The sequence below is a fragment of the Symphalangus syndactylus genome, chromosome 8 (genome assembly GCF_028878055.3).
Source record: "Symphalangus syndactylus isolate Jambi chromosome 8, NHGRI_mSymSyn1-v2.1_pri, whole genome shotgun sequence".
NCBI classification, from domain to species: Eukaryota; Metazoa; Chordata; class Mammalia; order Primates; family Hylobatidae; genus Symphalangus; species Symphalangus syndactylus.
Genome location: NC_072430.2, coordinates 79,003,540 through 79,029,661, shown reverse-complemented (window position 1 = coordinate 79,029,661; position 26,122 = coordinate 79,003,540). Strand labels below are relative to the sequence as shown.

The 26,122-nt window shown below is 40.8% G+C and overlaps 1 protein-coding gene and 2 non-coding genes across 7 annotated transcripts in view; 1 reads left to right on the top strand and 2 right to left on the bottom strand.

The window, feature by feature from the left end:
* Window positions 1-276: 276 nt before the first annotated feature.
* Window positions 277-385, bottom strand: LOC129488917 (U6 spliceosomal RNA). The gene has a single exon (XR_008659761.1). It is a non-coding gene; the product is annotated as a U6 spliceosomal RNA (small nuclear RNA).
* A 7,445-nt stretch (window positions 386-7,830) lies between these two features.
* On the bottom strand, window positions 7,831-7,936 carry LOC129488931 (U6 spliceosomal RNA). The gene has a single exon (XR_008659775.1). It is a non-coding gene; the product is annotated as a U6 spliceosomal RNA (small nuclear RNA).
* A 16,796-nt stretch (window positions 7,937-24,732) lies between these two features.
* The window catches only part of CHN1 (chimerin 1), a 210,557-nt gene continuing 209,167 nt past the window's right edge, over window positions 24,733-26,122 (top strand). The window contains exons 1-2 of one of the 5 annotated variants that reach the window (XM_055289797.2): window positions 24,733-24,939; window positions 25,065-25,251. In XM_055289797.2, the coding sequence (XP_055145772.1) occupies window positions 25,233-25,251 (19 nt within the window). In that variant the 5' untranslated portion in view covers window positions 24,733-24,939; window positions 25,065-25,232. Of the gene's footprint in view, window positions 25,252-26,122 lie in introns of all 5 variants that reach the window. The other 4 variants (XM_055289798.2, XM_063645609.1, XM_063645607.1 and 1 more) reach the window with 4 other exon arrangements.

The following is a 26,122-nucleotide window of genomic DNA, read 5'->3' as shown; positions in this document are numbered from 1 at the left end:
GACAGCGTGAGTCAATTAGAGCTAATTTCTACATTTAGGGGGAAAACACCTAAGACAGTGATTCTCAAACTTTCATGTGCTTCTGGATCACCTAGAGGGCTTATTAAAACACAGATTGCTATTCCCAGGTAATATTAATGCTGCTCGTTCAGGAACCACACTTAGGGAATCCCAGGGCTCAGGACTGCTAGGAAGCGCTAAACTGTCTCCAATTCATAGTCATGCAAAGAAGGAAACCCCATTAGCAAAATAATTTTATTTATTAATTTTTCTTTTTAAAATATGCAATGTGTCATGAATTTGTGTGTCATCCTTCCATAGGGGCCATGCTAATCTTCTTTGTATTGTTCCAATTTTTTAGTATATGTGCTGCCCAAGAGAACACAATTTTAGTAAAAATGAATTGGCCATATACTTAGCTGAGGATCTTTACATGCTAGCCTTCTATTTGCTGACCCAGAATTTTCTGAGTGGGTCTTGGTTGCCAGCAAAGGAGTCCACAAAGTTATAAGCATAGATTGCCTCAGAACAATGCCCTTTTGAGACTACTTTCTAATGAATTAATCAGTGCTGAGTACTTGAAGAGCTTGAAAGGATCAATATGCTTTTAAAGCCCAGAAGACTCATCATACCCTTTTAACAGTCAGAGCAGGGGTATTGGTAAATTGCTCTGAGATCCTCAGAGGGAGATTAACCAGCCAGCACTTATTGTTAGGGCATTTAAAGCATTTTATTTTAAGTAATACATTTAATAAATGTAAAACTAGCCACCTAAAATATGTACTTTTTTGTTTTATATTCATTCTGTGAACATAGAAAGCTTCATAATTTTCCAGATTTTCCTACCATGATCATATATTGCTCTTATAATCAGAAAAAACAAACCGCAAAACAAACAAAAAAAATAATCCAGGGCAACTCACCCCTCTTGCTGCCTCTATTTAGTTAAACAAGGTGTATTTAATGAAGATTTTCTATATTGCAAGATATTTACTCTTTTTTTTTTTGAGATGGAGTCTCACTCTGTCACCCAGGCTGGAGTGCAATGGCATGATCTCAGCTCACTGCAACCTCCTTCTCCCAGGTTCAAGCAATTCTCCTGTGTCAGCCTCCCGAGTAGCTGAGATTATAGGTGCCGGCAACCACACCCGGCTATTTTTTGTATTTTTAGAGACAGGGTTTCACCATGTTGGCCAGGCTGGTCTTGAACTCCTGACCTCAGGTGATCTTTGCATCTCGGCCTCTCAAAATGCTGGGACTATGGGCATAAGCCACTGCGCACAACCTGATATTCACCTTTTTTTCCCTACAAACACACATGTATATCAAAGATTCCATGGGCTGTTTTTCACTACTATTTAAATCTACAATGTACAAGAAATAGATTTTTTGAACAATAGCCTTTTAATATATCATCTTATATGTATATTGTTTCTTTTTAAAAAAGGAGCATTAGAGGTGGGGCAGCTTTTGAGAACAAAGTTCTTTTTTTAAAGAAAAAGTAAGCCATTTTCACTGTGGAGCAAATAAACAGGAATTCGGATCCCCCTGATTTGTTTTAATTCCTTTGTGTTTACTTAGTGTGGGCTCATCTAGCCAGTGGTTGTTCTGTGAGCAAATAGTCTGGCAACACTTTCTTTAGAAAGAAAATGCACTTGCAGATGGATTTGCACCGTCTACTCTGTCTCCTGTGCCTCCAAGGCTGACGGCAAGTGACCAAAATGAAAAACTATGACCCAGTGGTTTCACAAGTCTTCATCTTACACAGGGCGGGACCATGGCTTCTTCCACATCCTTCCATGGCTATGGCCACAGGCATCAGCAATATGGAAAGTAGACTCAACTTTGACCACATGGGCACAATCCTGAAAGTGAGACCAGTTGGGAACAATCTGTCCCGGGAGGCAGTCATGCCTCTTTCCATTCCTATGGAACTTCAGGGCAAAAGCCAACAGGCAGCTGCTTCTACTTTTTAAAAACTGCAATTCATCCGTCTAGTGTTTGGTTATCCTCCTTTAAACCTAAACAAAAATCTCAAAAAAGAGTCATGTGTTTTTAGAATAGGAAGTGAAATAGAGTAGTCCTGAATGATCCACCTGTCTCCCATTTAGAATTCCTTGTTCATGTGTCCCTGAAATGACATTTACCTGGCTCCTCTTGGGGCCAGTGGATTGTGGCCCTCCAGGCAGCGGCCACTGGGAAAGAGCATGTCTCCCACTGGGCTGGAGTCTGCACCAGGCCTTAACTCCCAGGGCTTCAGGAGCAAGTCAGAAGAAGTCCCATCCTTCTTCTACAGGCCGGTACTTCTGGTATCTGAAGACTGTTATTTCATCTGCTTTGCATCTTGTGTTATTTCAGAACAAGCCTTTTAAAGGCTCTCAACTCTTCTTCAAATTACATGGTTGTCTCTCTTCTCATCCTCCTCCAGGGCTTTCCAGCCCATCGAAGTGCTGAGTACATACTCTATTTTGATGGGTGCTGAGGAGATAACTCAAAAATTATAATCTTCCATAATTAAGACACACTACTTCTAGCGATGGAGTCTCATCTTTGAAAGTTTTATGATAGCCTTGCCATTTTACCAGCTCAAAATGAACTTGACATCAGCTAATCTCATGTCAACTTCCTAACTCAGGGTCTTTTAAAATTTTTTTTATTTTTTCTTATTTTCTTTTTTCAAAGCAAGATATGGAGTGGGAAGACTTGGAGTTCTTAATCCATGAACTTCCGTTAAACTGTCTTATGTCCAGGCATTTGAGCCTGAATATAAGACTTTATATTTGCCTGGTTAAATGGTGAAGAAAAAAACTGCTTCTCAGGGAAGTTAGGCATTTCATGTAGTAACTGAGTAACTGAGGTTTTAGCATATCATTCATTGATGGCATATCAACACATTTTCCATCTCAACTCTATCATTCAAAAATTATTAGCATGGGCCAGGCACGGTGGCTCATGTCTGTAATCCCAGCACTTTGGGAGGCTGAGGCAGGCAGATCACCTAAGGTCTGGAGTTCGAGACCAGCCTGACCAACATGGAGAAACCCCATCTCTACTAAAAGTACAAAATTAGCCTGGCGTGGTGGCACATGCCTGTAATCCCAGCTACTCTGGAGGCTGAGGCAGGAGAATCGCTTGAACCCGGGAGGCGGAGGTTGTGGTGAGCCAAGATTGTGCCATTGCACTCCAGCCTGGGCAACAAGAGTGAAACTCTGTCTCAAAAAAAAAAAAAATTATTAGCATGAAAATAAAACAAAAATAAAAAAATACTTGCATGTGTCAGGCATTGTTTAAGTGTTTTTTGTAAATTAACTCATGTAATCCTCTTAACAACTTTATAAGACAGGTCTTATTATCATCAATATTTTAAGACTGAAGAAGCTGAGACACATAGAAGTTAATTACATGCCCAAAGTCACACAGGTAATATAATAAATGAAAGAGCTAGGATTCAAACCCAGCAGTCTGACTCCAGAAGAGGTGTGCTTAAGCACTCTGCCTCTCAAAGCAACCCCTCCAGTTTTTTGTCATCTGTAGATTCGATTAAAGTGTCTTTTATTTTATTTATTTATTTATTTATTCGAGACAGGGCCTCACTCTGTAGCCCAGGCTGCAGTGCAGTGGCGTGATCTCTACTCACTGCACTCTCAACCTCCTAGGCTCAAGCAATCCTCCCACCTCAGTTTCCTGAGTAGCTGGGACCACAGATGCACGCCACCATGCCCCCAGTAAATTTTTGAAGTTTTTGCAGACATGGGGTTTCACTGTGTTGCCCAAGCTGGTTTCAAACTCCTGGACTCAAGCGATCCGCCTGCCTCAGCCTCCCAAAGTGCTGGGATTAAAGGTGTGAGCCATTATGCCCAGCCTAAAATGTCTTTTATTTTTAAGAGGATACTAGTTTATTTATTCAGTACTTGCTGATTCCCAGGCCTTATGGTTGGCACTGGGTACATGACACACAGAACAGATGTGGGGAAGATTGGGCACAGGGTGATTTCAGTTGTGACTGAGAGAAACATGACTCAAACTAGAGTAAGCCAAAAAGCGGAGTTATTGGCTCATATGTCCAAACTATAAGAGGAATAGATTTTGGTTTAGAGGCAATGGAATCTAGAGATAAAGATGCTGCGGTGAGGGGGATGGGTGAAATTTGTTACCAGTACAAGATGAGGAAAAGCCTGATTTTCATAAAATCATAAAATCAGCTAAAGAGCCAGGCTCACCACGAGCAAGAACCAGGGCAGCTTTAGGGATCCAAGGAGCATGAGATTCACTCAAGGCATCTTTGCTAGACTGAATCAACACTAATAATTTTTTTTCTCTCCTTGTGTTCTTTCACTCAAGATTAATGAGGTACATCTGCACACTAGTAGAATGGCTAAAATTAAAATGACTGACCATACCAAGTGTTGATGAGTATGTAGAGGAACAGGAACTCTCATATACCGTTGGTAGAAATGTAAAATAGCACAACCTTTTTGCAAAACAGTTTAGTTGTTTCTTAAGAAGTTAGACATGCGTTTATTGTCTGACCCAACCATTCTACTACTAGGTATTTATGTAAGAGAAATGGAAACATATGTGCATAGTAAGACTTGAATATGAGTGTTCACAGTACTTTGTTCATGAGAGCCCCAAACTGGAAACAATCCAAATACCCATCAGAAACTGAATGGATAAACTAGGATATCTATGCAATAAATTACTACTCAGCAATAAAAAGTTGTGAAGTACTGACATACACAATGATGTGGATGAATGTCAAAATAATTATGCTGAATGAAAGAGGCCAGACCAAAAAGATTGCATACTGTATGATTTCATGTATATCAAATTCTAAAAAATGCAAACTAATCTGTAGTGACAGAAAGGAGATCAGTGGTTTTCAGGGGTTGGGGAGTGCTGGAGGAAAAAATTACAAATGAACACAAAGAAGTTTCTGGGGCCTGGCGCGGTGGCTTACGCCTGTAATCCCAGCATTTTGGGAGGCCAAGGTGGGTGGATCACTTAAGGTCAGGAGTTCAAGACCAGCCTGGCCAACATGGTGAAACCCCGTCTCTACTAAAAGTACAAAAATTAACCAAGCATGCTGGCATGCGCCTGTAGTCCCAGCTACTTGGGAGGCTGAGGCATGAGAATCACTGGAACCCAGGAGGCAGAGGTTGCAGTGAGCTGAGATCGTGCCATTGCACTCCAGCCTGGGCAACTGGGCAACAGAGCAAGACTCCATCTCAAAAAAAAAAAAAAAAAAAAAAGAAACCTTTTTGGGGTGACGAATATGTTTATTACCTTGATTGTGGTGATGGCTTCACAGGTATACACATATGTCTAAATGTATCAAATTCTACACTTAAAATATGCATAGTCAACCAGGTGTCAATTATATCTCAAAAAAGCTGCTAAAAAGGTTTTTAATACGCTGTTCAAAATGTTTTCTACAGTCTCCATTACAGAATTGGAAAAGTGATGACTACTATCCCTCTCCTCTTTCAGTCACCACCCAGTCTTAAGGTAATACTTTCTTGGAAATCATATTATAGCGTGCTCATGTGCAGTGTCCACTTCATGGTTTACATCATACAGAAATAGTTTGCTTTTCTATTGAAATAATTATTAAATGTGTGCTAATTTCTTAATGAGCCTTTGGTAAATTAGTCTTTGAAGGTGTTGACTTTGGTGGATTTTAAATGCCTTTGGGGAATACAATATTTGATTAATGGTTTCATATAGCCCAATGCATTTTTACATGGGAAACTGGTAAATCAGTAAATTCGCTAGAACTTTTTCATTTGTGAAGGGTTTTTACATTTGTAGGAACATTAAAAATCATTAGGAAACATTAGAAATCATCTGCTTCAACTGTGACATTAGTCTACAGTTATTTAACTAGGTTTTTTTTTTTTAATTTATGATATAGTGAATTTTAAAACGATCCTGTTGGGCAATGACACACCCCCTAGAAATAAATAATGATAGCAATCTTGTCAGATCGTAAAATTTGTCTGAATGGTTTCTGCTTCTACAATCTCTGATTTATTCAGTGTAGAGACCCTCCTTTTTCACAGGTAAAAAAGGATGGCAAAGATATGGTTGTCACTTGCCTGATGGTGCCTTTCTGAAGTCAGCTGGGTTTTCCTTTCCTTTTCTTTCTTTCTCTCTTTAATTTCTTTTCTTTTCAACATGGGAAACTTTACTTTTAAAACTTTCCGAGTGATTTTAAAAAATATTTAATTGACAAAGATTGTATATATTCAAGGTGTACAATGTGATGATTTGTTATACATATGCATTGTGTAAGGATTGCCAAAATCAAATTAATTAACATATCCACCACCACCCATGCTGTACCTTAGATAACCAAAACTTTTTCATCTTATAACTGAACATTTGTACCCTTTGACCAACAGCTATTTCTTCACCAGGTTCTGGACAAGGATTTTGTAAACATGGTGGCCTCGGGGAGGCTCCCATATCCTTTTTGAATTGATGAGCCATTATGCAGAGTAATCATGTTGGTATGATCCTAGCCTTTGGTCTGTTTTTTAATTGGTAAGGAACAACAACAAACATATAACCACGATAAATTTCCACCAATCAGATAAACATTATTTAAATAGCAGTAGTTGTCAAAAGTATTTTAAACAATCTAAAAATTAAGACATCTAGTTCATTTCAGTAGCAATTTGGGCACATGTTCAATTTATTTTTCTATCACTTTTTGGGACAACTGGCTAACCTTTTGCAATAAAATACAAAATAAAATAATGTGAGAGTTCTAAAGCATACCTAACACAAAAATTTATTTTAGATATATGGAAAGTTTAAAAACCAAAAGAGTACTAGAATAAAATATATGAATGTGGATTATATTCTTTTATGGCAAAGACTCAACGCATATCCCATATTCCCTGTGAGAAAAGCTCTTTCTGTACATGCCCCTCTCAAGATAAGCCCCTTGTATCTTGTGACTTCCATACTCCCTGGCCACAGCTCATTTGTTGGGAGATGGGTGGAGACAGGAACTTGACCCCTGGACGAGCCAATCTACTAGATGAACTGTGTGAATCAGCTTCTGTTTCCCACAAATTGAAATTGGGGCACAGAGATACTAGTCCACTTGTCAGTGGTTTTGGAACTGAGGTGGCTACATCAGAGTGATGTGTATGGATAAACAACTTATCAAAGAGGAGGAAAGGAGAATGAAGCAGTGGCTTAGAGAGAAGCAGAGAGGAGAGAGAAGGCAAGCTTACAGAAATGGATAAAGATGTTTTGATTCTGGACAAGGTTTCAATTTCTGGTTCCCAGTATCTCATGAAGCCTGGCTAAATTTTCTACATCTGGGTTCCAGTTCAAATTCCCTGTATTATAATTAATTTCCCTTTAATTAACCCTGCTTCTATTTCTTGCAAACAAAAAAGCCTAGACTGAAGCAATAATCTTGGCAAAATACCAAGTATGATATTACACACAGAACCCCTAAAAAATGTTTCTTAAAAATCTGTTCTCATACAAATGAAAAATGTCTTTATCTAAAAAAAATCATAAACAGCATTAAACTGAAAGAACAACTGCGGACAGAGAACTACACATATATGAAAAAGAGCTACATTTTTAATATCATTGAAAATTCATACAAAAAGGTAAATATTCTAATAGAAAAATCATCCAATGTCTTAAATAGGCCATTCCCAATAGAAGAAATACAAACAACCAATTTATATATAAAATGTTTGGATGCAAAATAAACAATAAAGAAATATTAGTTTTGGTCAAGCAGATAGGCAAAGTCTTCTACCTGCTCTCCTACTTCTAATATTTTAAAAAATGTATTTTTAAAATATTAAATGCTTCAGGAATTTGCATGTCATTCTTGCACAGGATCATGCTAATTTTCTCTATATAGTTCCAATTTTAGTGTATGCACTGGCAGAGCCAGCACATCCTACTTCCAATTTTACTTTCACTATACAGTCATGTGCTGCATAACAATGTTTCAATCAATGACAGGCCACATATACTACAGTGGTCCTGTAAGATTATAATACTGTAATTTTACTGTACCTTTTCTGTGTTTAAAGACACAAACACCATTGTGTTACAATTGCCTACAGTATTCAGTCCAATAGCATGCTGTACAGGTTTGTAGCCTTGGAGTAATAGGCCATATCATATAGTCTAGGTGTGTAGTAGGTCACACCATCTAAGTTTGTCTAAGTTCACTCTATGGTGGTCACACAATGACGAAATCACCTAATGATGCATTTCTCAGAATAGTACCCCATCATTAAGTGATGCAAGGCTGTAGTCTTTTCTTTTCTTTTTCTTTCTTTCTTTTTGAGACAGAGTCTCGCTCTGTTGCCCAGGCTAGAGTGCAGTGCTGCCATCTTGGTCATTGCAACCTCTGCCTCTCAGGTTCAAGCGATTCTCATGCTTCAGCCTCCAGAGTAGCTGGGACTACAGGTATGCACCACCATGCCCGGCTAATTTTTGTATTTTTAGTAGAGACAGGTTTTCGCCATGTTGGCCAGGCTGGTCTCTAACTCCTGACCTCAAGTGATCCACCCATCTTGGCCTCCCAAAGTGCTAGGATAACAGGTGTGAACCATCGCGCCTGGCCTGTAATCTTTTCTTAATGCCAGGGTGCACCCTTCAAATCATAAATGGGAACAATTTACTCTTCTGCTAAAATCTCTCCAGTGGTTCTCCATCTCACCAAGAGAAAGCCACCATCCTCAGGACGATGTGGCAGCCCTCATTACCTCATTAACCTCATCCCCCACTCTCCCACTTGCTCCCTTTGCCCCTGCCTCTGGCATACTGCCTTGTCGCTATTGCTTGAACATAACAGGCGTACTCCAGCCTCCAAAACTTGGTCCTGGCTGTTTTCTCTGCCCCAGATACTCTTCCCCCTGAACCCCCTCCACCCCTACCAGTATGTCTATGCCTTTTTCCTTTACCTTCTTCCAATCTTAGCTGAAAAGCCATCTTCTCAGAGAGGGCATCCCTGACCCCTGCACTTAACATTGATGCCTCTCACCTCCTGCACTGCCTGTCGCCTCCTGTGTCATGTGTCTCCATGACATTTGCCGCCTTCTAGTGTATAATACCACTTACTTATCTTGTTTGTTGTCTATCTCTTCACACCTAGAATGGAAGCTCCACTGTGGCAAGGATTTATTCCCAGCTCCTAGTACATAGCCAGGCACATAGTGGACACTCAATAAACATTTATTGAATGAAAAAGCAAAAAAAGGATAATATCAGAGTTGGACAGAGTCCAGGAAATGGTTACTTTGGCATACTATTAATGAGAATGGAACTTGGCGCAATATTTCTGAAGAATAATGTGGCAATGGGGATTAAAATCTTAAAAATGTATCTCTCTTGTGTAACATCAGTTACTTTGAGAAATTTATCATAACCAAATAATATGTTAGTTAGAGCCCTTTTGGTTGCAAATAACAGGAAGCCGCTTGTGCTAACTTAAGTACTAATAATGGAGTGGTTATTTATTTATTTATTTATTTATTTATATTTTGGGATGGAGTTTCACTCTTGTTGCCCAGGCTGGAGTGCAATGGAGCGATCTCGACTCACCGCAACCTCCACCTCCCGGATTCAAGCTATTCTTTTGCCTCAGCCTCCCGAGTAGGTTGGATTACAAGCATGCACCACCACACCTGGCTAATTTTGTATTTTTAGTAGAGATGGGGTTTCTCCATGTTGGTCAAGCTGGTCTCAAACTCCCGACCTCAGGTGATGCGCCCGCCTCAGCCTCCCAAATTGCTGGGATCACAGGCGTGAGCCACCACACCTAGCCGGAGTGATTTATTATGATACATTATACGCCATATTACAGAGGAAGAAAGAAAGAATGCATTATGTGGGGCATTTAGACAGCTCTGCCAAACCCACTGACTTAAGTTAGTCTTCCCAGGAAACAGATGAAGACAGAAAGTTTTCCGGGCAGTGCTCTTTGAATCAATACCTGTAACAGAGTGAAGGAAGCAGGACTGAGCAAAGAGCAAAGTTGAACTGAGATGCCAGTGCAACCCACGCTACAGTTAATTCCATGGTGAGCTCTGGCATTGTTCCCTTTTGAGGCAAGGGACTCAGACCTTTATATCGACATATTAACCAATAATTACTTGTAGGATAATCCTGGAAAGGTGTGCAGCCTTGGTCCAAACAGCTGCCTTAGTACAAGGGCAAATCCTGGGAACTGACTCAGCTTTGAGCCATCAGTAACTGAGTCTCCTGGCATCTAGGGCAGTGGATACCTTGGTCCTGATGGGGAGGATCTGTGAAGCAGCATACTGTAGCATCTGCTCTACCAGGGAAACTAAAGGAAGTTTAGTTTCCTCCAGGCCTTAGGATAATTGGAACCAGGCACTTGGATGCTGCCAGGGGTCTCTCTTGTCTCTTTCTTTCTATGCATCTCTCTCACTCTGGACTGTTTTCCCAGTTTCTTATTTCACAAGATCAAAGATTATTTCTAGCAGCTTCATCCTCAGAGAGAGGGTAACTCTAAATGGTCCAGTTTGGGTCACTGTCCATCCATGGACCTAACCAAACAACTATAGTAGAGGGTAATGTTGTTACTTAGTACTAATATGGTGGCACCTGCTGTAACCATTTGTATTCAAAGAAGTAGAGAAAGCGGGCAAACCCATACTTGCATATGCCACATCTATAGAGTCAGGAAAAAAAAAATCTCAAAGAATATAAATTAAAGTGTTAACAGTAGTTACTTTTTGGTAGTAGAATTGACAATGGTTTCTTTTTCTTCTTTTTCATTTTGTATACTTTTTTGTCATTGTTATATGTCTAATAATATTTTAGTAATTGCATATAGTTTTAAAAAACAAAGAGTAGATATCTGTTTCTGTCTTCTGCATAAAACATCCACCAGTTATAGGCTGTAGGAAGAATATTCATATCAAGTATGATGTTCTGGGAACTGGTGTGAAAAAAAATCTGGCTTAACTTTGCAAAGCTTATTTCATCAAATTGCAAACAAACTAAATGGGTGATTTTTAAAGAAAATATTTAATTGGCTCATGGTTCTGCAGGCTGTGCAAGCATGCCTCCAGCATCTGCTCCTGGTGAGGGCCTCAGGAAGCTCGCAATCATGGCAGAAGGTGAAAAGGGAGCAAGCATGTCACATGGTGAGAACGAGAGCAAGAGAGAGAGGAGGGGGAGGTCCCAGACTCTTCTAAACAACAAGATCTTACATGAACTGAGCAAGAACTTGCTTATCACCAATGGATGGTACTAAACCATTAATGAGGGGCCCACCTCCGTGATCTAGTCATCTCCCACCAGGTCCCACCTCCAACATTGGGAATCACATTTCAACATGAGATTTGGAGGAGACAAACATCCAAACCATATTATTCTGCCCCTAACTCCCCAAATCTCATGTACTTTTCACATTTTAATACAATCATGCCTTCCCAATAGTCCCCCAAAGTCTTAACTTGTCCATTATTGACTCAAAAGCCTCAGGTCCAAAGTCCAAAGTCTTATCTGGAGATGAGTTTCTTCCACGTATAAGCCTGTAAGATAAACAAGTTACTTACTCCCAAGATAGAATGGTGGTAGAGGCGATGGGTAAATATTCCCATTCCTAAAAGGGAAAAATTGACCAAAAGAAAGGAGCAATAGGCCCCACACAAGTCTGAAACCCAGCAGGGCAAACATTAAATCTTAAAGCTCCAAAACAATCTCTTTTAACTCCATGTCCCATGTCTTACTGTGAGGGGTGGACTCCCAAGGCCTTGGGCAGCTCCACCCCAGTGGCTTTGCAGGATACAGCTCCTGTGTGTGCTCTCATGGGTCGGAGCTGGCTGCCTATGGCCTTTCCACACTGAGGCTGCAAGCTGCTGGTGCCTCTACCATTCTTGGGTCTGGAAGGCAGCTGTCCCTTTCCCACACCTCCACTAGGCAGTGCCTTGGTGAGGACTCTGTGTGGGGGTTCTAACCCTACATTTCTTTCAGCAGTGCCATAATAGAGTTTATCTATGGGTAATCTGTCCTGCAGCAGGCTTCTGCCTGGGCACCTAGGGTTTTCCCGTACCTCCTCTGAAATCTAGGCAGAAGTTGCCAAGCCTTCTTGTTTGCATTCTATGTGCCTGCAGGCTTAATACATGGAAGCCACCAAGGGCTTATGACTTGTGCTCTCCAGAGTCGCAGCCCAAGCAGTATCAGGTGCCCTTTGAGTCTTGGCTGTAGCTGGAGCAGCCCAGATGCAGGAAGCAGTATCATGAGGCTGCACAGGGCAGCAGCACGCCAGGCCTGGTCCCAAAACCATTATTTCCCTGTAGGTCTCTGGGCCTGTGATGGGAGGGGCTGCGTCAAAGATTTCTGAAATGACTTCGCATTTAGTCATGCTCCCTTTTAGTCATGCTAATCTCTCTAGCAAGTGGTTGTTATCCAGACCACTTGGATTCTTTCTCTACCTCAGGACCAGGCTGCAAATTTTCCAAACTTTTATGCTCTGCTTCCCTTTTAAATATGAATTCCAACTTTAAGTTGTTCCTTTGCTCCTGCATCTGATTTAGGGTGTTAGAAGCAGGATGCCGCTTTTTGAATGCTTTGCTGCCTAGAAATTTCTTCTGCCAGATACTGTAGGTAATCACTCTTGAGTTTAAACTTCCACAAAGCCCTGGGACATGGACACAATGAAGCCAAGTTCTCTACTAGGGAGTAACAAGGGTGACCTTTCCTCCAGTTCCCAATAAGTTTCTCACTGCCCTCTGAGACCTTATCAAGCTGGACTTCATCATCCATATTTCTATCAGCATATTGATCACAACCTTTAGCTAGTCTGCAAGAAGTTCCAGACTTCCCCTCATCTTCCTATCTTTTTCTGAGCCCTCCAAACTCTTCCAGCCTCTATCTGTTACCCAGTTCCAAAGCTGCTTCCACATCATCAGGTATCTTTTCAGCAAAGCCCCACTACTCATTATCAGTTTTACTAGCCCATTCTTGCATTGCTATAAAGAAATACCTGGAGCTGGGTAGTTTGTAAAGAAAAGAGGTTTAACTGGTTTACGGTTCTGCAAGCTATACAAGCATGCCTTCAGCATCTGCTCCTGGTGAGGGCCTCAGGAAGTTTCCAATCATGGTGGAAGGCAAAGGAGGAGCAAGCATGGTGAGAACAGAAGCAAGAGAGAGAGAAGGGTGAGGTCCCAGACTCTTTTAGACAACCAGATCTCATGTAAACTAACTGAGTGAGAACTCGCTTATCACCAAGGGGATGGTGCCAAACCATTCATAAAGGATCTGCCCTCATGATCCATTCACCTTTCACCAGGCCCACTTCAACACTGGAGATCACATTTCAACATGAGATTTGAAAGGGACAAAACATCCAAACTGTATCACCTTCTTACATCCTGTTGCTCCTTAATCCTCTATGGTGTGACCATGCAATAAATACAAACTTGAAACAAAACCATCCATTGCATTTGCCAAAATGTAGGCTGAAACCGGGCAGTGTAAACCGTTGACAAGGATGTCTTCAATATCCTAGCACGCTACCTGCTGGGAGGTCCAGCACAGCAGTGGCCTATTTGAAATCGCTCTGTTAGCTTTTATGTTTATATTAACATATTCATCCATTCATTTAACTGATGTTGGTGAGTACCTATATGCTGGGAAATATAAAGAAAAACAACAGAACCCTACTCTGAATGAGCTAAGGATCCAGTAGATAGAATGGTAGAATATGTGTGTGAGTGTGTGTGTACAAAATATATATTTGTATATATACTCAAATAGTTATAATAAAATGTATGAAATATTAAATGCATTAAGATCCATACTTGAATAGTTCTCTGAGTGTTAAAAAAAGGATGAGTTACTTCTGGGTGGGTTGGCTTCATGGAGAACTTCAGTTTAAATGATTGTTTTGAGATTTCAGCTGAACAATATCATTATCTATCTGTCTATCTATCTATCTATCTATCTATCTATCTATCTATCTATCTATTTGTTGTTGTTATTATTATTGTTGTTGTTCATTTTGTTTTAACTAAGCATCTGGATTAACATATCCCCCATCATACCAGTGGGATGCACAGGCTTTAAAAAAAAGGGGGACCCTAAGGAACTAGTATTAAATGTTTTTGATTAAATAAAACTCTCACAAGTTTCAGGGAGGGAAAAGAAGGGTGGAGTTTTAAGGCCCTGAGGGTCTGGGAGAGTGGGAAGGATGGTGGAATGTGGAGGCTGTCAAGGCTGATTCCCTTATGTTAAGAAATGCCTGGCTCTGAGACTGATTACCCTAAGACAAGCAAACACCAGCTCTTCCCTAAGGAGACTGTCCTGTATTAAAAAATATAAGCTGGAGAAATGAATTAGCTGCTCCATTAAGTATTGGGATATAAATGTATGTTGGACGGTAGAAAGCCTAATGTTTCCCATTACAGTTGGAAAGGAGGCTGAGCTTCAATGTGGAGGGAAAAACTTAACCTAATGCACTGAGCACAGAAAAGGGGTGGAGAACACAGAGGTGTGGCCACGCTGATTGAAGACCGGACATGAGAAGCTTTTTCTCATTCTGAATGTTTTCTTCTTTGGGTTGAAACCAGTACTTTACTTCACCCTGTCTCTAGAGGTTATCTTTCTCCAATTTGCATTGTTCCTCAGAAGAAACACAGGAAACACAGGAAGACATTCCCTAAGACAGCTGGCTTCCCCTCACAGCTAAGAGGTACCAGGCACTTAAAACACTTTTAAAGCCAAAGAATCATACTTCTTTCTGACCCAAGCTCAGAAAGAAAGGGGTATTAACGAAATCACTTATGGGTACAATAGAAACTCAACAGGAAACTCTTGGTTCTACCTTAGAGTGGAATTTTAAAATTTTACTTTTCAGTAAAATAAATTTCATCCTGTCACTCAACTGCTGAAGAACCTAATATCTTGTAATTCCTGGGCCAGCAATATCTGGGCATTACAGTGACACTGATGGTCCAATGACAGGCAGGTTCTCAGGACCCCCTTCCCTTCTTCCTTTCCCTCTCTACTCTCAGCTTGCTGTCTCACCAGCTACCATTATTCAGAGAGATTTAAGGGCAAGAGTTGCAGGTTAACTCTCTCCCAGCAGTTTTTCAATTTAGAGCTACTCCAATTATATAATGTTTTTTTCAGTTGGTCTATTCAAATTCTATGTAAAAATTTTCTGTCAGAGCTCTTTGCAGAATACTAAGTTCATATGTGATATTTTATAAATACCTGTTATTTGCTTTATTACTTGGAGTTTATCATTTTTATATCTAAACTTCTGGTAGTGACATGGTTTGACTGTGTCCCCACCCAAATCTTACCTTGAATTGTAATAATCCCCAAGTGTCAAGGGCGGGACCAAGTGGAGATAATTGAATCATGGGGGCGGTTTCCCCCATGGCTGTTCTCATGATAGTGAGTGAGTTCTCATGACAGCTGATCGTTTTGTAAGGGGCTTCCCCCTTCACTTGGCACTCATTTCTCTTTCCTGCTGCCATGTGAAGAAGGACATGTTTGCTTCCCTTTCCACCATGATTGTAAGTTTCCTGAGGTCTCTCCAGCCCTGCAGAACTGAGTTAATTAAACCTCTTTTCTTTATAAATTACCCAGTTTGGGGTATTTCTTTATAACAGCATGAGAACAGACTAACCCAGGTACATTATTATCATCAATGAATGTTTTGTCAAGTGAAAATAAAGGTGGAATTTCTAAACTGGATTCTAATTGGAGCATCAACTCTAGACTCAATATTTTTATAACAAAATATTGCTTATGCTATTAGGCTAACTTTTACAATAAAGGGTACTGAATGAGCAAACTATACTAATGTATGTGAATATGTCAATGACAAAAATTTGTGGCTAGATCCTTTCCTATAGAAAGGTGATGTGCAATGGAGTTCTGAGTTGAAAGTCCTGGATTCCAGGATCTACCTTATAAGGTTGCTGAGAGATTCAAATAAAAAAAATGTATGCAAAGCATTCCACACAATTCCTAACATTCACTTTAAGCTGGGGACAAAATTTATTAGAATTGTATCTGGGCCACATTTTGTACTATTTCACCCTCCCACATCAAATTTCTCAGCTTTTTTAGTAGTGTTGAATCAATATGGTGGCCAGAGAGAGACTAGAACTGGAGGCAGGAAGACCAGGAGGAAGATTCTTGGTTACTGTGCCAGTTCCTGAATCCCCTTTACATAGGAGAATTTCAGTAATACTTGAAGGTTAAGGAAAGTAAACAGAAACCAGGAGAACCAATCTACATAATAAGAAATAGGGGCTGGAGAGAGGGGCAGGAAAGTCATATAGGCTGAGGTATAGGAGAAAATTTGTGGGGGTTGAGAGTGCTCTGCTCCAGAACACTCTGGAGTGTTCTGTGGGGTGTGGCAGAAAAGGAGGATGGAAATTTTAAGAAGAGTTTATATAGTATACACTATAATATTCCTTGTGAAATGCAAGTAAAGGCTACCATTCCCTTTAAATTCCTTTTGCCAGATGGACTCTTGCTTAGAATGCAAGAGACTAGGCCATTTGGGGTCCTGGAATCTATTTATCTTATTATAAACTCTATAGTTGGTAGCCAATTATGAACATAATTAATACTTACCCATCCCTGTATAGCAATTTATGTAAGTATGCTCCTATAAAGCTTACTGGTTCATCACATACAGGCAGATGTGGAATCCCATTTGAGGCTCAACTGGAAATCCTAAAACATATACAAAATAATGTTCCTGATGTTGAATAAATTATATTTTAAGAGGCTTAACTTATTTTGAAATTGAAAAATATGACAAAACAAATGGTTGATTTAATGAAAAAAAAATCCAACTGTTTGGATGGCATTGCATAGCAGAAAACACACTTCGTAAAATAATTGATTACAATTTTTATTTCCAAAAGGTTGTGTTGGTGATGCTGCCATGACTGTACATAGTCTGGGAAGCAAATACTTATGAGGTTAAAGGAGAAGGGCACTGCTCTGGCATTTCAAAAGAGATTGTTTCATAGAAGAGGACCTGAAGCTGAGTGTAGTGTCCCAGCTACTCAGGAGGCTGAAACGGGAAGATCACTTGAGCCTAGGAGTTTGAGGCTGCAGTGAGCTATGATTGTGCCACTGCACTCCAGCCTGGGTGACAGAGTGAGACTCTGTCTCTGAAAAAATAAGTAAACAAAAGATAAATGAAAATATTTAAGGCTTTATAAGAAACTGGATTTTACTCAATACTGAGGAAGATAACCCACATGGAGCAAGGAAGAAAAATCTTTGTTGACTGTCCACTCTGTGCTTTCACTCCTCAGACTGACCGTAGAAGCAGACATGTGCTAGTTGCCTGCTTAGTTCCTTTTCCCTTCCTCTAGTTGTTGCCTGGTATTTCTACAGGAAATTCACCTCAGCCATGAGGTTTGAGAAGATTATTCCCCTCAGGTTCAGGGTAACTCGTGATTGGCTTGCACTTGCCTCTTCCCCTTGGCCACAGTGATGAGTCATGGATGGGCCCACAACCCAATTCAGGCCAATGAGAGAGAGAGAGGAAAAAGAGAGAGAGAGAGAGATTCCAAGAAGATGTATGCACAACTCTCTTCCCTTGGATGAAGAGGTGGGACTATGTGATGTCTAGAAGCTCTGAAGCCATCCTGCTACCCAAAGGGGAGAGTCTGGAGATGCCATGAGTTGGGGTGCCCTGTGGTATATGATACAGTGACTAGAGAAATGAAGAAACTAAGTCCTTGGGGACATTCTTTGCACAGCTGGATCAGCCTTCCCTGAAACTCCCCTTGACTCTGGTCTTTCCCATTCTCTTTGTTCATTTAACTCAAAGCCAACTTGAGTTAAATTTTCCATCAGTTGCAACCAAAATGTTGCAAACTGATACAGAAGGTGCCTTCATTTTACAGAAGAAGAAACTGAAATCCAGAAAGGTTTAAACATTCTCCAAATCACATAGGTAGTGAGAGGTGAAGCCAAGATTCAGATCCAAGTGTTTCTGACCAGTGTTTTTTCAAGATGACTGTGGCATTCTAGAAGTTCCAGGGAGGTAGCAGATGAAATGATGAGCTTAATCTCAATGGTATATTGTGCCTTATTAGCTTACAACAATGGCAAGTGTGTGTGTGTGTATGTGTATTCGACAGTTTTACTGTAACTCAAAAATGTGTTATTGGAAAATAGGGCACTACAAATAATCTGAGGCCAGAGTTTTACATAATGAATCCAAATTCCTAGTTGCCTTAAGTACTTGTAGAAAGCAGGCTTCAGACAACATAATAAGCATCAACTCAACAGGTTGGCCTTCTACGTCTGTCCTCAAACTTGCCTGTGTAGCCTCTTCTCCCACTTCTTCCTCTCATGAGTCCTTTGCGACAAACTGTCCCGCCAGCAAATCTTCTGTCACGATTTTCCTCATGTTCTGGCTTTCACTAAAAAGTCTCAGACTTTCCTCATGCTTTCCTCTCTTTCCTAAACTCTATTTCCCTTTTTCTCTTTTCTGTTTGCGTAATTCCTGTTCAGACCTCAAAGCACAGCTTCACCTATCATGAACTTTTTACCTATTTCATCAGCTAGAAATAATCTTTCTCTTTTCTGAACTCCCACAAAATTTAATCTGTACTCCTGTTATGGCCTCTGTCATTGTTCCATTTTCCCAAAAGACTACTTTTTTTTTTTTTTTTAGATCTGGATACATGTTTGATCATCTTTTGCTTCTTTGCCAGAAGCTAGCATGATGACTGGAATATCGTAGGTACTCAGCAAATACTTGTTGAATGGATAAAGGATGGATGGATGATTTTAAATATGTGCATTGTCTCAAATATCTGACACAGGTCCTATTTTACAACAGAATACAAAAGAGCTTTATGAAAACTCCATCACAGCAGTAGACAAGTTTCCAGTCCAGATTGTGATTTTAATCATGGAATTTCACTTGTCTGTTTTTCAGTTCTGTTTTCTAATTAGAGATTGTGTAAGTCTAATTCAGAGTTCATAGCTATTTTCCTGATTTACAACTGACAATGTAATCAACTTGAATAAGTCATTCTTATTGTGGACACCCACGTTAACCAGAAAAACCATGGCCATGTTAGGGAGATTTGATTTGTAGCCAAATCCACTTATATCCTCTTGAAAACTAAATCTGGCAGAAATCCAACTGCTCCAGTCAAATAGACATTTAGCCACACTGTGCATTAGATATGCCTGGTGACCTCAGAAAAATACACTTGAATAGAAATGCTGGCTTAAAGTACTATAATATGATTGTAGTTCAGAACAAAACTTTTACTTAAGAGCAGCCATCATCATTCTTCTTTTATCTAATGTGTATTTGAAAATGTATTTGACTTTAAGCTTATAAAAAAATTCCAAAAGATCTGCTATACTATTAACCAGGAAATAAGTATTCTTCTAAAACATGTATTCAAAACACATTAAAAACAGACCTTTTCTTTACACACTCCCTTCCTTTTTTGTGCCACTCCAAACCAGTAGCCATTTTGACAGTATATCAAAAGAAATTGTATCACAAAATTTAAAAAACTAGAACCCGTGTCTTTTAGAATATTCTAACCTAGGGTTTATAGTAATATCTGTGGTTTTATTGCCTATTGAACTAAGAGTTCCTCTTGGTGCTGAGCAATGAACAAGAAGAACTCCATTCTCCTGGTTCCGATTTTCAATTCCAATTTCCCCTCCCTTCACACCCACACACACACACACACACAGCTTCTACAAACACATTTTCTTTTTACTTCGGAAGTGATATAATAAGGGCTGAGCAGTGTTTCCTCAGTAATAATCCAATTCCTAATCTGTGCCTAGCCAGATGATAGCCACCTCTCATTTTAGCATATTTTTGGTGACAGTATCTGCTGCTAATACAGCAAGCACTGTGTAGGGGAACTGAGAAAGTTTTAAATTCTTAAGGTTTCTTATGTATTTCTCAAATTGAGTTTTACTTCATTTCTAAGGCCCAATATTACTATTATAATTTAGGCACCCTCTAGTGGTGAACAGAACACAAATAATTCTCCTAAACATTGAATTATTTAAGCTTAACGGGCAATTTTACAGTTTATGACATAAATGTTATTTTTGTCATAAATAGTGTTATGGTCTAAATCCTTATGTTTGAGGTAAGTGCTGCCTTAGTTACTTGTGTGCATATGGCTTTGTCCTGTTAAAGTGCTATTTGTAAATCATGGAATGCCATACAAATATCAGGTAAGGTATTAATTCAGAAAGTCTGAGATAAAAAACAAGAAGGGGAGTAAAAAATAATCGGAATTAAGTGTTTAAGGAAAACGTTGTTAAAAACAAACCAAATAATCTAGGCGCGGTGGCTCACGCCTGTAATCCCAGCACTTTGGGAGGCCAAGGCAGGTGGATCACTTGAGGTCAGGAGTTCAAGACCAGCATGGTCAACACGGTGAAACCAATCTCTACTAAAAATACAAAAAGTTAACCAGGTGTGGTGGCTCATGCCTGTAATCCCAGCTACTCAGGAGGCTGAGGCAGGAGAATCACTTGAACCTGGGAGGCAGAGATTGCAGTCAGCTCTGAGATTACTGCACTTCAGCCTGGGTGACAGAGTGAAACTTCGTCTAAAAAAAAACCAAACAGACCAAATAGCCCAACACAGTGGCTCACGCCTGCAATCACAGCACTTTGGGAGGCTGAGAGGAGTGGATTGCTTGAGCTCAGGAGTTCCAGACCAGCCTGGGCAACATGGCAAACCCTGTCTCTACTAAAAATACAAAAATTAGCCGGGTGTGGTGGCATGCACCTGTGGTTCCAGCTACTCCAGAGGCTGGGGTAGGAGGATTGCTGGAGCCCGCGAAGTCAAGGCTGCAGGGAGCTGAGATTGTGCCACTGCATTCCAGCATGGGTGACAGAGTGAGACCCTGTCTCAAAACAAAACCAAAACCAAAAACAAATCCACTTTAAACAAATTCACACAATGGAAACAAACACTTTAACTAGTAACATAAATATGGGATAGAGAGAATGTCACATATTGTGAATATTTAAATAAATAATTTTAACTTTCTTAATCTTAACTTTAGCAGAAATATACTGTGTAACATTTTTCTCTTCACTAGCAAACTTCTGCACTATTTTGGGAACTGTGCTAATAGCACTGGTATTCCTAGTGTTTAAAGCTGTGTTGACATGACAAAGTACTATAATTTTAACTTGTTATTGTGAGGCAGAAACCGCCTCATTAATTTCTGCTTCATTCAAAACTGAGGAACAAATCAATGTTTACCAATGGGAATGGAGCTAAATGGGTAACAAAAAGAAACTCAAAACACTTGTGATAAGTCATTAGTTTAAAATGTAGGAAAACCATTTAAAAGCGTTGTCTAGGTTCTGTTTAGTCAACAAAACTTAAATAAAAATGAGAAATTGTTTTAGTAAATTTGAAATGGGTTGTTCAGTGCACACTTTTAATTTTAATCCTGTTAAACCAGAAAAAGGTTGTTTTCTACATGATTAATATAAAATTATTAGTACAACACACTGCAGAAGAAATAGCAGTACTACTGGTTTAACAAAATATGACTTCTTTATTACATTAGGTATTTATGAACTTTAGATATAACAGCACTTTAAATATATTGAAGATTCAAATAAAAATGTCCTCTGTTTTATCCATAAACCAGTTAATTTAAAGATTTTAAAATATCACAGAATGACAGATAAACCTAAAAGGGACATTAGAGATAATTTAGTACCATCCTTTCATTTTACAGAGGAAGATAAGAACTAGAAAGAGTAAAACGTTTGTCTAAAAATCTGACAGCTAGTTAGTAACGAACAAACAAATCTGGCTCTTCTAAGCACTTAAATGTTAAGCACAAAATGAAATCATTGAATGAAAACATAAATATTTTAAGAAGTCAATTCATTCTTTGCCCTTCTTTCATAAACAATCCAAGTCACCACCCTAATAATCACCTCCAAGTAGTTAACGCCCTTCCTTGCTTTGACTCTGTAGCTGAAAGGCTGTGGCTTTATTTTCAGCTAAGTGAGAAAAGAAGCACATGCAATAGAATAGGAATAGCTCATTGAAAAAAATACGCTATTTTAAAAGCCAATACTATTTCCAAGACAGGCACTTTGATCAAGTATAGAGAGCATTTTGTTAGAGCATCAAACCATTTGGAAGTCAGTTGAAAGGAATGGCTTGTGGAAAGCAGGATGCTTTAAAGGGAAACATACCAACATTCACACTGTTTTGTTCCAAATTGTACCTTAAAAACAGCTGTGTGTGTGTGTGTGTGTATGTGGGTGTGCGAGTAGAAAGGGGAGAGGAAAAGGATTTTCACTTGAGTTTAAACAGGGTATTTCACTAGGATTCAGCTGTATTTGGCCAAACTAGTGAGTGGAAAGCTGGTCCAGTAACCAAAGGCTGGCTGTATGATGGGAGGGTGAATCTGAGCACAGGGCAGCTCCTTTCCCTCTGTCTCACTCCCAGGACAACCCCTCAAGGGATGGAGAGAGCTACTAGCAAGCTGAGCTGCAGCACCAAAACCTTGATGCTCTAACAGAGCTTAACAAAGAGGAGAGAAAGGCATTGTTTCTCTTTTAGCATGATTGGACACATAGTTCTGAGTAGAAGGGCATGTTAATAAAAACTCTCTGAGACAAAATGCAACTTCCCAAACTCTATGAAGAATGGCTAAGGACAAAATACTCTCGTTATTTTGCTTCTAATACTAAACAGATTTTTCATTTGAAATTCAAACCATGCAACCTCTAAATTGATGCAGGATGGCGATAGGGAAGGTAGTCGGTGAGAACACCAAAAACCTAAGATTTTCCCATTGATTCTGCTACTAAATAGGTGAACACATTTGGGAAAATCTTTTAACGGGGAACTCAATTTTCTTATCTATAAATTATGGGAGTTTTGGTCTTTTCCTATTCAAAATTCAATGGTTCTATTCTGAAGGAAAATATTTTCTTTTAAATTATAAAGGCAAAAACTTTCTGAGATTACAAAAAACACTTCCAGGGGCTAACCTAAGGTCCCTGAATAGCCCATAATCCCCTTGAAATTATGTGAAAAATTTCCAGTGAATGTGTATGTATGCAAGCACTTTTCTAAGAGGAGGGGCAGTATTTTCATTAGAGCCTCAAAAGGAAATTAGTTCCAAAAATGTTGAAGACCACTAGTTGAAACAGTAAATGGAGTCTTCAGTTTCTGATTTATTTGGCTGCAGAGCAGATTAGCAGCAATCTTTATATGGTTATAAAATCTATCCCACAAAGCTTTCTTGAGTTTCTCATTTATCTTCATGAGCTGTGTGTTTGTAATTTTTTATGAGCAGAAAGGTTGTTCAAAATCAAGAGTCCATTTTCATGAAAGATTTTAAATTCTGGATTTTAAAGATTTATTTTGATTAGTGGCTAAAGAGAGCCATTTTACATCACAAAATTCCAAACATATAGCATCTTAAACACTTGCCCATTCATGTTGAATCATTTTAATATTTCTTTCTTCCTGAGTTAACTGACTTGAAACAAAAGGCTTGGCTCCTCCTTCCAACCTGCTTTTCTTCTGATGCTTAAGTCTGCTGTGAAATAATGATGGTGAATTAACTGTGGTTCCATTGGAAGTACTGTAGTAATCCCCCACTTTATCACGATTCGATCTCTAAGATACATTAAATACAAGATATTTGTATAACATTCTTAAAGAATTATATGAAAATGGGAGAGAAGAGGGAAATGACACTAGGGAACCTGAGGAACTAAGAGGAAAGACGCCTGTAGAAAGAAAGGAGAACCAAAGAGAAGATCTACATGATCAGATACCAAAATAGTATCAAATCCCTAAGCAGAGAAACAAGAAAAAAGAAGGAATTTCTTAAACAGGGCACACATATAGCAACTAGAGAAGAATGACTTTTTGAATACATTAAACGACAACGACGAAAAACATCATAACCCAGCTTTTCAAGAACATCTTTTGGCTGACAATCTCAAGGCGTTGTATGGCTCCTCCTGGCAGAGACAGAGGTGAGGAGACAACATCGCAGAAAGGAGGACGTTGCCAGTGATTATCAGATAAATACAAGAAGCTCAGGGGAACAATCTTTTGTGGCAAATAAGTGCCAGTCAGTGACACATGCTGATTTTTCTTCCCTTTAGACAACATCAAAGAGGTATAATGTAAAGGGAAGAAAATCAGGTGTAAGCATTGGTCTTTTAACAAATTATCTTAGGTAATCTCAGATGCTTTTTAAGCGACTCGTGTTTCCTAATATGTGACAATTTAATCAGAACTACTAGCAGCTCCTAAGTCCAAACGGAGAGGAAGGCAGCATTCAGTGCCTCTGTTCCTTCCAGAGCCTTGCAGCTTCAGGTCACCGGCTCCAGCCACAGTGAGCCTGGAGGGCGCCAAGAGGAGAAATATGTCCTCACACGCACCAGGTCCCCAGATGACCCTGCCCGGGCGCTGCATTCACGCAGCATCCTCCTGTGACTCTTCCTCTTTCGAGTAACAGCGTTTTTCTCCTCTCTGCGCCTTCTCAAATTCCATTCAAGAAAAAACCTGGGCTTTCAGCTAAAACGCACACCGGCCCCGCTCCATCCCGCTCCGGGCAGCCGCCTCCAGGGGGGCGCTGGTGGCTCCTCGCCGCCGCGGGAATGAGGGCGCACCCCCTTACCCCGGCGCGCGCCCGTTGCCATGGGAACGCCCTCGACCGGGACGCCCGAGGGAGAGGCGGGAAGCGGCGGCGCGGCCGAGCTCGTGGGAGACGCTATCGCAAGATGGCGTCTGCGAGGCCGCGGGATGCGGAGTGAGCGCGCCCCGCCGGGGGCTGTGCGAGACTGCTGCTCTCCCCGTCGCCGCCGCCGCCACTGCGGCGCCGCCTCTCCGCCAGCCACTGCGCAGCGGCCAAGCCTCCCGCCTCGCAGGTACCTCCTCCCGCGCGCACGCTCCGCGCCTGATGGCAGCGACAAGTGCCGGCTCGCGGGGAGCTAGCGGGGCTCCCTGGGCCCGGTGCGCCAGACAATAACGCGTGAATAACTTTTTCTTGCAGCGGTCCCCCGCGTCCCGGCCTGCAGCCTCCCCGGGCGCCGGCGCCCCCAGCACGCCCCATCGGGCACCCCACTCCCTCTGAGGTGTGGGTGCGGCGGGCTGATGAGGTGATCCCTAGCCTGCCTGGGAGGAGCGCCTGGACTCGCGGGCGGCGGCGAGCGCCTTTACAATGGCCCTGACCCTGTTTGGTAAGTGCAGCCGTCTCTCCGCGCCGCCGCAGGTGGGCCGCGTCCCGGGGCTCGGGGGCGGGGGCCTGGGGGGCCTGGGCGCCCGGGGAGGGGGCGCGGCGCGTGGGGTCGGGGCGGGCCGGGGCCGCAGAGTTGGGGCGCCCGGGGCGCCGGCTTGCTCCCTCGCGCCTCTCCCATTGTTTCCTCTCCCGGCAGGGCTGATGGGCGTGTGCTCCCCTGGCCAATTCTCGGCTGGGAGGCTCAGAGGTCCTGGGTGTTTTGCAAACGCACGATTCTGTAAGATGCCAACTTGGGAGTGAAGTTAACTGGTTGTTTTCAAACCTGCCTTTCCTGTCGGTAAATAAAGATCCTTGGAAAGTTTATTTATTTTGAACGAGGTATCTGTGCATCCCCAGCCTCCTTGGAATTGCCAAATGCATGTGTTGCTTCCTGTTGGACTACTGGGGAATTTTTTTTTGGACTCAGTATATTCCGTTGGAAATAAGTATGATTTGTGAACTGAATATGGGTTAAAATTGAAATGTTTGCACTAACGAATGAGAGCAGACAGAAGAAAGTTGGTTACCGGAAGATAACTGTAATATCAGGAGACTGAGTATTCATTAAGAAAGAAATGTTATTTTTGTGGTGTAAATTACTGCAACACTGTTGCTTTTGGTGGTTAAGACTTCAAGGTGTTTTTTTTCTCAGTCTGCAATGACAATGGGTTGGGAAAAAGGACTGAAAAGATACATTCTTTCCTTTTACAAAACTGGACTATGGTACATACGTACCTGACTTTAAGAAAACTCAATATATGAACATTTAGACGTTCCAAGTATTCAGCTTTTTCGAAGAAGCAAAGTACAATGATATGTAATTAATAGCTATG